Source organism: Macrobrachium nipponense, chromosome 32, assembly GCF_015104395.2.
Source record: "Macrobrachium nipponense isolate FS-2020 chromosome 32, ASM1510439v2, whole genome shotgun sequence".
NCBI classification, from domain to species: domain Eukaryota; kingdom Metazoa; phylum Arthropoda; class Malacostraca; order Decapoda; family Palaemonidae; genus Macrobrachium; species Macrobrachium nipponense.
Genome location: NC_061094.1, coordinates 28,766,157 through 28,779,541, shown reverse-complemented (window position 1 = coordinate 28,779,541; position 13,385 = coordinate 28,766,157). Strand labels below are relative to the sequence as shown.

The window sequence follows — 13,385 nt, the reverse complement described above, 5'->3', positions numbered from 1 at the left end:
GAGAGAGGAGAGAGAGAGAGAGAGAGAGAGAGAGAGAGAGAGAGAGAGAGAGAATAGAAGAGCAAACAAAAGTCCTTTTATTTGTTACTAACCGCTCTCTATGGCTATGTGGTTAGTTGTTACTAACCGCTCTCTATCCACTTTACTCTGTAACTATATGTTTATCAGTATATTTGTACATTTGAAAAATAAATTAGTAAATAAATTAGGAAATCTGGGTGGTTGAACTGGGTGCAAGGGGAAATGACAGAAAAAATGTTGGGAACAACTGGTATGTAAAGATATAATAAGGTTTTATACAGTGTACAGGTAATTGTGGTGTTCAAGTTACGATAATTCGTCTTACAATAATTCGATTTTATGAGAGACCAAATTACAATAGCCTATCTTTATCCCATCTTCTAGTTACGCAAGTTCAAAAACAGCAAAAGAGAATGATGAAATCAAAATTTTTGGAAGTAAATTGTATTTTTCCTAACTATACAAACCTGAGGTCCTTTACATAAGGAATTACTTTAAGTGTAGCTTCAATTACAGCCGTTAAATTCTTGAACAAGGTGGTTAGGCAGTAACTACCCTGTGGCAGGCGGGTAGGCCAGCCTGCCCAAATGTAAACACTCCACTTTGCCTTTCGGCCCAGGTTCAGATTGAGGGGTGGCATATAGATGTAAAGGACCTCAGGTTTGCATTCGGCTACAACCATCGAGCCCAAGAGAAATATGCTTGAGCATTTGCATTTTAACCGAAAAGGGAGGGAAGAAAACAGTCCTATTCGGTGAATGCAAACACTGTGGTGTTGTTGTTGTAAACAATACCACTACTATCTCAAAATTGAAACCAGTAACACTTGGGAGTCTTGCAAGGCAGTCCCGAGTTGTAGGTCAATTAAGAGAAGATACTATTCGTCTTGGTCACATACCCGTAGAGTTAACTACAATTATGTGCATACTACTCGGACATTTCAACTGATAACAGAAGCATGTCATGAGAGAAATAACATAATTTTTTACTCAATAAACATGCTGCCAAAGTATTCTGTTAACGAAAAAAATTAGTTCACAATCACGAGACATATTCAAGTCATATTTCCACGTAAAAACATGTCGTATAAGGAAAAATAACCTTGTCTCACATAAGTCAAGTATCTAGATATTCGTTTATGCTAACTAAAAGCAAGAAAATTTGCTCAGAATTGCGTTAAATATGGCGAAACAAACTCATATTCGCCATCCACTGATTTCCAAATCAAAACATTGGCCGCTCCGTGGAATACTGGCTTAGATTTACTGTAGTATTTTATAATACAATAATATGAGAATACATACAATATTATTGGATACAGTGAAGTAATGAATAACTTTTTACAAGATTTATGGAAAAAATGCATATTTACTTTTTCTTCTGTGCTTATCTTAATTTTCGTCACTATGCCATCTACGTAGCAGCAGCATCTCGAGCTCGTACGGTCGTACCTCAATTTTTTGCTCGCTTAACAAAGCAAAAAATCAACCAAGTTGCACAGTTATATTTTGTATTGTACTTCTATCCCATGGAAAAACAAACAAATAGGCAGTGTTGCAAAATCAAAGGTATACGCAAGTTTTGTCTTTTAAAATCAATTTATGCAACTACTATAAATATAATTTGCTATAAAAACGTGATTCAATCATAAATTAAAATATTATTATTCGGGCGCAACTGAATAACCTATTGTCATCATGTGAAGGGCTGTTACAAAGACTTCAAATGGACATGCGTACTGCCACTGTATCGTATTTATGTACAAAAATTTTAAAAATACCCTGTAATACATATTTCATACTCATTTTGAACATAAAAGCATGAAAACTTATAACAAAATAGTTGAAGTTTCATTAACCAAATGAGTTATAATTAGCTCCCAAATTAATAAACTATAACCACGTGAAGTCTTTGTAATACATTTTTTGGAACAATGGCAGACAAGAACGAACATGAAAAAATATCCTCTGATATACGCAGAGGACACTTACAAAAGCTGCCGTAATTTGTATCATATTTGAGTACAAAAAAAAAAATACCCTATGCGTAATATATTTTCATACACATTTTAAACATAAAAGCATGAACATTTATAAATCAACACATCGATCTCTAAATTTGCCCTTTTTTTAACTATATTTTCGGAAAAGGGGCATGTGGCGGCTCACAAGAACGAACATGAAAAAAACTCCTCTTTGATAACTAGAGGGCAGTTTCAAAAGCTTCCTTTGTATCATATTTATACGCAGAAATAAAAATAGCCTATACGTAATAGTACATTTTCATTAACACTTTAAACATAAAAGCATGAACATTTATAAATCAACACATCCATAACTAAATTTGCACTTGACTCAATATTTTTGGCATAGAGCAGCATCAAGGGCATATAGTTTACCCTAATACTACTTATGTAATAAATCTCAGTAAAATTTTTAATAACATTTGCATAACCTTTATGGTCTCAACAGTATTTCTACAAATGTATGTACTCATTAGACATAATGGCACTAGCGGCGCCATTAACCGAAAATTGTGCCATGAAAATACCTTAATTTTTTAATGAATATTTTTGACGACAGCTGTGAAACCGATTCGCCGATAAACGATTGTGCCGTTAACCGCAGGCCGCCTGTACATAGTGAACGTGCCGGACAAAGAAACTGAGACAGACACTCTTAACCAAGTTTGTTAGGCCTAACAGGAGTGAAGACATACACGATCCCAGTACCCGAAACGGTTCACAGTCTTCCTTCAGCTGAAGAACTCTTCACGGAGGATGAGCTAGAGGAGTTTGAAGGTTTTTTGGCAGAGGATAGGTAGACAAAATTCCATACAAAAGATCTTTTAAAGGAAATGACTATCATACAGTACATTTGCACCCAATGGTGGCATTGTTTACGTGTGGGAGTTTTCATCATCCTGGGTGTAATTTTAAACTTTTTCAAGTTATTAAAACCTTTTTAATGTTTTATTTACCCATAAGAACAATTTCATATTTGAAAAAATTACAGTATAGTACATAGAAAGTATTGAAAATGGGTAGTATAAAAAAGTTTGACTGGGTAAGTTGCCGTTTGCCTTGGCCCTAATGAAATTATTCCCATAAGGTATGTGTTTCAAAATCTGCAAATTTCTAATTCTGCTAGGCCGTAGATCAACCAAATTCTTGCATAATTAGGGACCATACTGTACATTACCCTTAATAAAGGAAATAAATGGTTGGTAAAAATATAGCAGTGTATGAAGATTACATATTACATACATACATACATCAGAGAGAGAGAGAGAGAGAGAGAGAGAGAGAGAGAGAGAGAGAGAATATCATTGATGCTAATTGGCAACACTTCCCCTCCTGTCACATTACTTGACATATTTGAGAGCTCTGGGCTTCAAGAGGAATGCATTTTATAGCATTTTGTAATTACAGTTACACATTACTATTATACTATTATTTTGAAGCATTAACCCTCTTACGCCGGAGCGGTAAATAAAAAATTGTCTCCTGTATGCCGGAGGGGTTTCGGAGTGAGCACGGAAGCGGAAAAAATATTTTTTTTTTAAAAATCACAGCGCGCTTAGTTTACAAGATTAAGAGTTCATTTTTGGCTCCTTTTTTTGTCATTGCCTGAAGTTTAGTATGCAACCATCAGAAATGAAAAAAAATTATCATTATCATATATAAATAATGCGATATATGATAGCGCAAAAACAAAATTTCATATACAATTGTATTCAAATCGTGCTGTGCGCAAAACAGTAAAAGGTAACAAGTTTTTTTGTTGTTGTTGTAATGTACACTAAATTGCAATCATTTTGGTATATAACACATAGTAAAACGATAAAAGCAACACAGAGTAAATATTATCACAAAATAATGCATGAATTCGTAACGCACGGACGTAAACAAATATTTTTTTCAAAAATTCATCATAAATCTAAATATTGTTCTAGAGACTTCCAATTTCTTTCAAAATGAAGACAAATGATTGAATATTACTATAATGTAAGAGTATTAGCTTACAATTGCAGTTTTCGACCATATATGACGAGTTAAAGTTGACCGAATGTCGAATTTTTTTAAATATATATTTTTTATATGCAATTATTTTGGAAATAAGAAAAGCTACAACCTTCAAATATTTTTAGTTTTATTCTACATGAAATTGCGCACATTTTCATATATAAAACTCTATGAAATGCCTAATATGAAACGGAGCAAATATTCCGAGAATGGGACGTAGGTATTTCGGAGATTTGTGGCGGAGAATCCGCGCACGGAGGGAAAGAAAAATTTTTTTTTTTAAATTCACCATAAATCTAAATATTTTGCTAGAGACTTTGAATTTGTTTCAAGATGAAGATAAATGACTGAATATTACTAGACTGTAAGAGTTTTAGCTTACAATTGCGTTTTTCGACCATTTCGGTAGAGTCAAAGTTGACCGAATGTGGTTTTTTTCTATTTATCGTGATTGATATGCAAATATTCCAAAAATGAGAAAAGCTACAACCTTTAATTATTTTTAGTTGTATTCTACATGAAATTGCGCACATTTTCATATATAAAACTTTATGTAACGGCTAATTTAAAATGGTGCAAACATTACCACAATCGCACGTATGATTTTTTCGGAAGAGTTACCGTGCGGACGTAAAGAAAATGTTATTTTTTTCATAAATTCACCATAAATCGAAATATTGTGCTAGAGACTTCCAATTGGTTGCAAAATGAAGTTAAATGCTTGAATATTACTAGAATATAAGTGTTTTAGCTTACAATTGCGTTTTTTGACCATTTCGGTAGAGTCAAAGTTAACCGAAGGTTGAAATTTTGGCAATTATCGTTATTTATATGAAAATATCTCAAAACTGATAAAAGCTACAACCATGGGTTGTTTTTAGTTGTATTGTGCATGAAATTGCGCACATTTCCATATATAAAACTTTATATAACGGCTAATTTTAAAATGGTGCAAACATTACCACAATCACATGTATGATTTTTTTCGGAAGAGTTACCGCGCGGACGTAAGGGAAAAGTTATTTCATAAATTCACCATAAATCGAAATATTGTGCTAGAGACTTCCAATTAGTTTCAAAATTAAGGTAAATGATTGAATATTACTAGAATATAAGATTTTTAGCTTACAATTGCGTTTTTCGACCATTTCGGTAGAGTCAAAGTTGACCGAAGGTTGAAATTTTGGCAATTATCATTATTTATATGAAAATATCTCAAAACTGATAAAAGTTACAATCATGAGTATTTTATTGTTGTATTCTACATAAAAATGCACACATTTTCATATATAATAATTCATGTAACGGCTAATTTACAATGGTACAAAAATTATGTCAGTGACGAAATAATTTCCGAGATGTGTCACAGATACTTTTTAGTGCGGCAAGAAAGAAATTCCCGCTTGCGCGCCTGCGTAACGATTGTAAACAAAACAACACCTTGATCCGTGAACTCCCAGCATCCCCCAAGGCGCTTGATTCAAAAGTTTTAGGCTGGTAGGCCTATAAGTATTTTTCCGCGAATTTTAAAAAAAACTTTTGTAAGTATACGTAAAATACGTCCAGTCGGCACACGGGAGACAAAAAATGTTGACGTAAAATATGTTCAGTCGGCGTAAGAGGGTTAATAACCATACACATATACCATAAAAATGTTCTCATCTTAGTAAGAAAGAGAGAGAAATACTATTTTTATTATTTATTATTTAAGGTTATTTAATCTACACATAAAAGCTTGACAGCTTATAAACTACATAAAAAATTAAACAAACACTTCTGCAGTTTCCCAAGGTTTCAAAAGTGTTGCGTTTGCGTTTTGAATATTTTTCTTAGCCTAAAATTTCCTGTTATAAATCAAACCATAGCCAGCCCTGTTGAATTCTTTGTGCATGGAATGACAAGAAGTGGAATGCGAAAAGGCTCTCTGAACAAAAGCTGTGGTGACACTTCATTTCCATCTTTCAAGGCACTCATGTTATCTGTAAAGACAGAGGCCTAAGTTAGTTCCTTTCAAACACAATTACATTTCTAAGGAGGCAGATGAAGCTGAATCGTCTAACCGAGGAGAAGAAAAACTCTCCCAAGAAGGACAAGTAGAAAGTCTGCTTTGTTCCTTCTTCTTGTAAAATGCCCTCTGCTATGACTTAGGCCAGGCTTGACATTCCAGGCAGGGATTAGTAACAGTAAAATAATTAGATCAGCACCTAGTGCATGTCGTATGAAGATCCGTAATTGTAGCAGCCAAAACCTGGAGCACAGAAAACCCTGAACGAGGCCATGAAGACTCAGAGGACTCCATGACAAAACAACTCACACACAGACACAACTGAAACACAAAGTAACATGGGAAAACAAAGCAACTGGCTTGGAAGGAGAGCAAAAACGTATACTCTCCAAGGCGGTCAAAGAAAGAGTGACGCGTCACCAGTACTGTGCTTAGTCGGTGACCAGTTTCATCTCGTATACACGAGTTGCCAGATTTCACAGATTCCTTGCTTACAATCTTTGATAGTTTCAACAAGTTTCCAGCTGGCACAAGAAGATTTATCCTATTGTAAAGATTGAGGATTCGTTCTGCATATGAACAATAAGGTTTTTTCGCAAAAGAAAATCAAGGTGTTGGCATGCTAAAAGCAAGGTTTGCTGTGGTGATGAGTGAGTTTACTACATCCCAATACTGGCTATAAATCTATTCTACCATGATTTTATTGTCATTTTATTATTTTTATATTTCATTTTTAAACAACAACTTTTATATGTTACAGTGGCACCTCAACTTAGAGGTCCACTGATGCCATAGGCAACATTGAAATGTACATTACTACTCAGGACCTAAAGTCAAAGGCATTGCACACGCTTATGCAGTCCATCATCATCCTTACTCTTACTAATACTTCACTGGCCTTTAAACCCTTACAGGCCTGGCTAAATTTATATACATTAAAAAAAAACCGATAACTGGCCAACTTTACGGTCAGAAGTTTTTAAAATTAACATATTAGTGGAAAGAATTGAATTGAAAATAGAATTCAGCACTGAAATGGAATTTGAAGGTAAAAGATTTGAAATGTGTAACAGGAGGAAAAGCTCGCAGTTGTACTATGAAACAATTGTTAGATGGTGGAAAGTTGGAAAAAAAATATGAAAGGAGCTACAAGTAAAAGGAATAAAAGGGGTAGCAGCTAGGGGCTGACAGCATGTTGCTAAGAAGCTTAAGTAATGCCTTCAGTGCATGCATGAGGTACACTGACGGCACTAACCCCCAATGGGGGGATTAGTGGAAAGAGGAAGATGTGCAAATGCACATGGCTTAAGAAAAAAATTCATAACAAATATATATACCTTCCAAGATCGGTTGAAAGTGAATATTTCCAACCCTGTGTGGGTCATATTTTCCAAGAAACTTGTAAAACTATGCTAATTTTAACTAGTTATATGTCCTAATATTTTTTTATTCTTTATTTTGAAAAATTGCAATTACAGCTCACACATCATAAAAGATAAGAACTATAACAAGCAGTAATCCTTGAGTATATTAATGGAGAAATTAGAAGAGATGGCGCATTGAAATGAGGTGGACGTTTTCCTGCAAAATTCATTCAAACAGCATGAGTGGAAAAACTGATTCTCACGGGAGAATATCTCGATCAAACTCAATATCTATTATTACCCCTCACAGGATCATATCCAGGAGTTAAACTGTAAACTTTGATACTAAAAGTGATGGTGAAAATAGAGCTTTATAAGGGCCTTAAAGAACTGCAGTACTGATCCTGAATCCAGTCTTTATGGATTCTCATCAATTTTGTAAATGTCAACCCCTCTAGTTATTATGTAACTCTTAATTTCATAATAATTTATCAATTATACTAATGCAATTTTCACCTGTATTATTTTTGGTTTCCTTTGTCTTTACAAAGTTTCTACCTTCTTATTTTGCTTACATTTTGACAGTAATATGACATATGAATTCTGTTGTAGTGCATAATAATTAAATTTAAATTTTTTAAAGACAAAACTCATTCCAGCTAACAAGATTTAAAGCCATATCACCATTATATCAAACACCTAGCACATCTGATGTCCTCAGAATGCAAAGAGTACTGGCCAAAACACAAGCATTCATTTTACAATGAATAATCATATAAATCATACCTGATGATGACTGTTTATCAGGACTCATAAATTCTTGCTTGCGACTACCAAGACCAGTTAACAGGGACCCCAAACTTTGTATCTTTTTGCTCTCTGTTGAAAAAATAAAAAACAAAATTAAAATTGTAATTTGTGGAAAACTGTTATAACATACTTCACTGATATTTGGAAAAATTTCAAATAATACATCATGCAAAATGTTCCATTATTAAACTTTTCATTTTACTACGCTATTTTCATGATAAAATTAAGTTTCATAATATACTTACCAAGCAATTTCATAGCAATAGGTTTTCTAACCACAGCAGCCTAAATTAAAAAATTGCAGTAGCGCTTCTTTTGTTTTTGTGGAGGTGACAAGCCCCGCCCACTTTCAGGGAAGAACAAGAGCAACATAGCTCAGAGCTTTAATTTGCTTGTGCCCTGATGTCCATACAAGGGGAGGAGGGAGGGGTCTGATTCTGTGATCACTTGGTAAGTATACATGAAAATTAATTTTTTCATGAAAATAACTTTTTCATTCAAGTACCTTACCAAGTACAGGCAGTCCCGGGTTATCGGTACTCATTGGCGATAACTGGACATCAACACCAATAACCAGACACTGGTGCCTCTGTTAGGTATGTATCAGTGCCAATACCCAATTATCGGCACTGGTAAGTGGAAATCTGCCCACATCGGAGCCAAAATTCACTGATTTGGGGATACATGGACATATTCTACTCCAAAACATTAAGTATAGGTAATGATTTTGAAATAGCAAAGTTGCTAGCACTGACATAATGCTTGCTGTCTCCTTACCTGGTAAGAGCTACTTTCATCTTACCCAGCCGTGGCGGGACAGTATAGCCATGGGTAGCCTCTACTTAGCTGGGAACTTTGCAGCGAGGAATATTTCTGATGGTTTGCAAAGCTTAAAAAAGGTGCCCTTGCCCTGGGTGTAATACCAGAATAAAAACAAACAGCCAATGCTATCACCTACACTGGAATAAAAATAAACAAACCCCAACCACTAAAAAAGTGGTGGGTACTCCAGGCTTCCCCTGGACTCAACACCCTACATCAAGGCGAGGAGATAAAAGAGGGAAAGAGCTCCTTATGCTTCCTCTCCCAACACCGTGCCATCCACGGATAAAGGTCTCAAGGTACTGCAGTTTCCAAACGGTGTTTCCACTTTGTTCAAGTAGATTGATGCAAAGACCAACTTGCACTTCAAATAGGCAGCTTGTAGAATGGACAAGAGGCTCATATCATGCCTAAAAGCAAGCAAGGTTGTGACAGACTGGATGGGTGGCTAGATGTATGATACAGTACTCGACAAGATATTAATTAGGCCGCTTAGCATCAAGCAGCCTAATATCGTCGAATTTTGAAGGAACGGAAAAGTTGGGAATTAATTTCGTCAGTGTGTTAGGCAGCCTACAGCACGTAGAGATATGGGTTGAACTTGAATACTGACAAGGAGAGAGTGCTCAGTCACTTGCTTGGAGGTGTAAGTGGCTTTATATATATTTTTGGTCAGCATTCCCACCACAATTTTTGCCTACTATTTATCACTGTGACCTTAATATGGGCTAGGATGGTGATTTGAGTCAACAGATAATAGCAGAGAGATCATTAAGCAATCTGGCACTACAACAAAACAGATATCGGATCAGCTGGGTGTGAGGAGGCATTCAGTTCAACGCTGGGTTACCAGATTTAAAGAAGGTGGCAACCATGAAATTCCGTCTCAGAAAAAGCACCTGGTATGCCTAAGAAGACTTCTGATCAAAGTTTGACTATTCTCAATTGTCAATTACAAAGTAATTGACACTTGGTTCAGTCTTTTAAAGATATAAGAATTTAGTTTTGAGAAAAAAAAATGCTTATTTTGTAAGAACTATGAAACTAAAAATGACTATCTTTTCAACTAATTTATATTTTTCATAGCTAACAAACCTGGAAACCGATTAAAAACAATCGAAGATTGTAAAGCAAGGAATGTGTGGCATCTGGGAACTCATGCATATACGAAGTGGATGTTGGTCACTGACAAAGCATGGAACCTCATGAAGCACCAGTTTTTCTTTCAACCCAGGATGAGAGGTGGGCAGTTAATGTTACGACCTCAGGTTTGTTAGCTATGAAAAATAGAATTTTATTTAAAAATTTTTCATTTGTTTATATGCAGAACAAACCTTCGGTCTTGACAATAGCATGGACTCATACCCTGAACTGGCTGGGGATTCAACCTACTTAACCACCCTTCCTAGATCAAGGGGGTCTGGGCCCATGAGAGAATAGATAAAGGCATCTAAAAACTCAACCTTCTGGGATAAACACAACGAGATCCAGGACCTGTATTTACAATCTTTCTTTAACTTACTCACAAACTTACTCCAAAACCATCACTCTTGTTCTTTACTAAGAGTAATTCATAATGACCTCGAGCACAACCCCTAGCAAAGTTTAAGAGTAGGTTTAAAGCGAAGAAAAGTAGTATGAAATGCAAAGTAGGACAAAGTTCGTGTTTGGACTATTTTATTAATTTTCCAAAATCATACCTTATTTTGTGCTTTCGTGTTATTTATATATTGTTGTATAATATTTAGTAGCTCTATGACAAATAAATTAGTTTCTGTTTAATTATTACAGCTAAAAAAAGAAATAGATATTTTCCAAGTCACTCAACGTTTTTCGGCACTAACTTACCGACCAAAACAAATACGCAATATTCGTAAAACGTAAACAAGTCTAGCGGTAGTTTTGAACAGAGTCACGTAGCCTTTGTCTGTAATTTCTTTGTTAATTCGAAATGTCGACACCGCAATCATCATATGAAGTCAAAAGAAGAGGAGAAAATTGGACATATGACCAAACATTATTGTTAGTCCAGTTGGTAGATGAAAATAAAGAAGTGATAAAAGGAAAATTCAGTCCGAGCTTGTGCTACAAAGACAAAAAAGCTGCGTAGCAGAAAATAACCACGGAAATCAATGCGGCATTTCCTTCTGTTGTGAGGACAGTGGACCAAGTGGAGAAGAGGTGGTATAATGTACAGCAAAAAGGAAAAAACACTAACAGCAAGGAAGAGATTGTTTAATATTACAGGTAAGACCAAATTTGATTTAGCCTAAGCCATTGTATTTAAAATCACTGTAGATATCTTGGGCAAGCGTAAACATGTTAATATATGGTAGGTAAAATGTGCACTTGCCTAACTAAGAGATAATACCTAACCTTTCCTAGAATAACATCATCTTAGTTGGTGAGGGGGCTTCATAACCCCCCCTAAGTCCCCCAACCCCTCAGGATAAAGGAAGATACTGAAAACACACTACCTAACCTAAGCTTTATTCAGGAAGGGATGCAGTTTAGTTGGACAGCGGAAATGACGGTGGCCCGTGGTCATGCATTCTACCAGTAACTTTGAAGTGGGTATATCTTATTAACGGTTGATTTCCACTGTGAATACCACAGAAGAGAAATGCCTTAGATTTGTCTGATATATATAAAAACAAATGTACCTTTCATTGCGAGGTAAATATAGGGTTTAAAGTACAATTTTACCGGTTATTGTTCCAGCCAGGTTGGTTATCTGCTGGGCCTAGGCTATAAGGGGAGTACAAGGAGTTAATTTAATAAAAAGAAATCCTATTAACCCTCTTACGCCGACTGGACGTATTTTACGTCGACATTTTTTGTCTCCCGTGTGCCGACTGGACGTATTTTACGTCGACTTACAAAAGTTTTTTTTAAAATTCGCGGAAAAATACTTATAGGCCTACCAGCCTAAAACTTTTGAATCACGTGCCTCAGGGATGCTGGGAGTTCACGGATCAAGGTGTTGTTTTGTTTACAATCGTTACGCAGGCGCGCAAGCGCGAATTTCTTTCTTGCCGCACTAAAAAGTATCTGTGACACATCTCGGAAATTATTTTGTCACTTTGACAATGAAAATGTGAGCATTTTTATGTAGAATACAACAATAAAATACTCATGATTGTAGCTTTTATCAGTTCTGAGATATTTTCATATAAATAACGATAATTGCCAAAATTTCAACCTTCGGTCAACTTTGACTCTACCGAAATGGTCGAAAAACGCAATTGTAAGCTAAAATGCTTATATTCTAGTAATATTCAAGCATTTATCTTTGTTTTGCAACCAATTGGAAGTCTCTAGCACAATATTTCGATTTATGGTGAATTTATGAAAAAATAACATTTTCATTACGTCCGCGCGGTAACTTCCAAAAAAATCATACGTGCGATTGTGGTAATGTTTGCACCATTTTAAATTAGCCGTTACATAAAGTTTTATATATGAAAATGTGCGCAATTTCATGTAGAATACAACAAAAAATAATTGAAGGTTGTAGCTTTTCTCATTTTTGAAATATTTGCATATAAATCACGATCAATAGAAAAAAAACCACGTTTGGTCAACTTTGACTACCGAAATTGTCGAAAAACGCAATTGTAAGCTAAAACTCTTACAGTCTAGTAATATTCAGTCATTTATCTTCATCTTGAAACAAATTCGAAGTCTCTAGCAAAATATTTAGATTTATGGTGAATTTAAAAAAAAATCTTTCCTTCCCTCTGTGCGCGGATTCTCCGCCACAAATCTCCGAAATACCTACGTCCCATTCTCGGAATATTTGCTCCGTTTCATATTAGGCATTTCATAGAGTTTTATATATGAAAATGTGCGCAATTTCATGTAGAATAAAACAAAAAATATTTGAAGGTTGTAGCTTTTCTTATTTCCGAAATAATTGCATATAAAAAATATATATATAAAAAAATTCGACATTCGGTCAACTTTAACTCGTCAGATATGGTCGAAAACTGCAATTGTAAGCTAATACTCTTACAATATAGTAATATTCAATCATTTGTCTTCATTTTGAAAGAAATTGGAAGTCTCTAGGACAATATTTAGATTTATGGTGAATTTTTGAAAAAAATATTTGTTTACGTCCGCTTGTTACGAATTCATGCATTATTTTGTGATAATATTTTCTCTGTGTTGCTTTTATCGTTTTGCAATGTGTTATATACCAAAATGATCGCAATTTAGTGTACATTACAACAAAAAAAAAGTAACTTGTTACCTTCAACCGTTTTGCACACAGCACGATTTGAATACAATTATATATGAAATTTAGTTTTTGCGCTATCATATACTGCATTATTTA

The 13,385-nt window shown here is 34.9% G+C and overlaps 1 protein-coding gene across 3 annotated transcripts in view; it reads right to left on the bottom strand.

Annotated features, from left to right (window-relative positions):
- LOC135207292 (uncharacterized) overlaps positions 1-13,385 on the bottom strand; it is a 404,100-nt gene that overhangs the window by 187,300 nt on the left and 203,415 nt on the right. For all 3 annotated transcript variants that reach the window (XM_064238964.1, XM_064238965.1, XM_064238966.1), the window contains one exon: positions 8,201-8,293. In XM_064238964.1, coding sequence (XP_064095034.1) covers positions 8,201-8,293 — 93 coding nt within the window. The remainder of the gene's footprint in view (positions 1-8,200; positions 8,294-13,385) is intronic.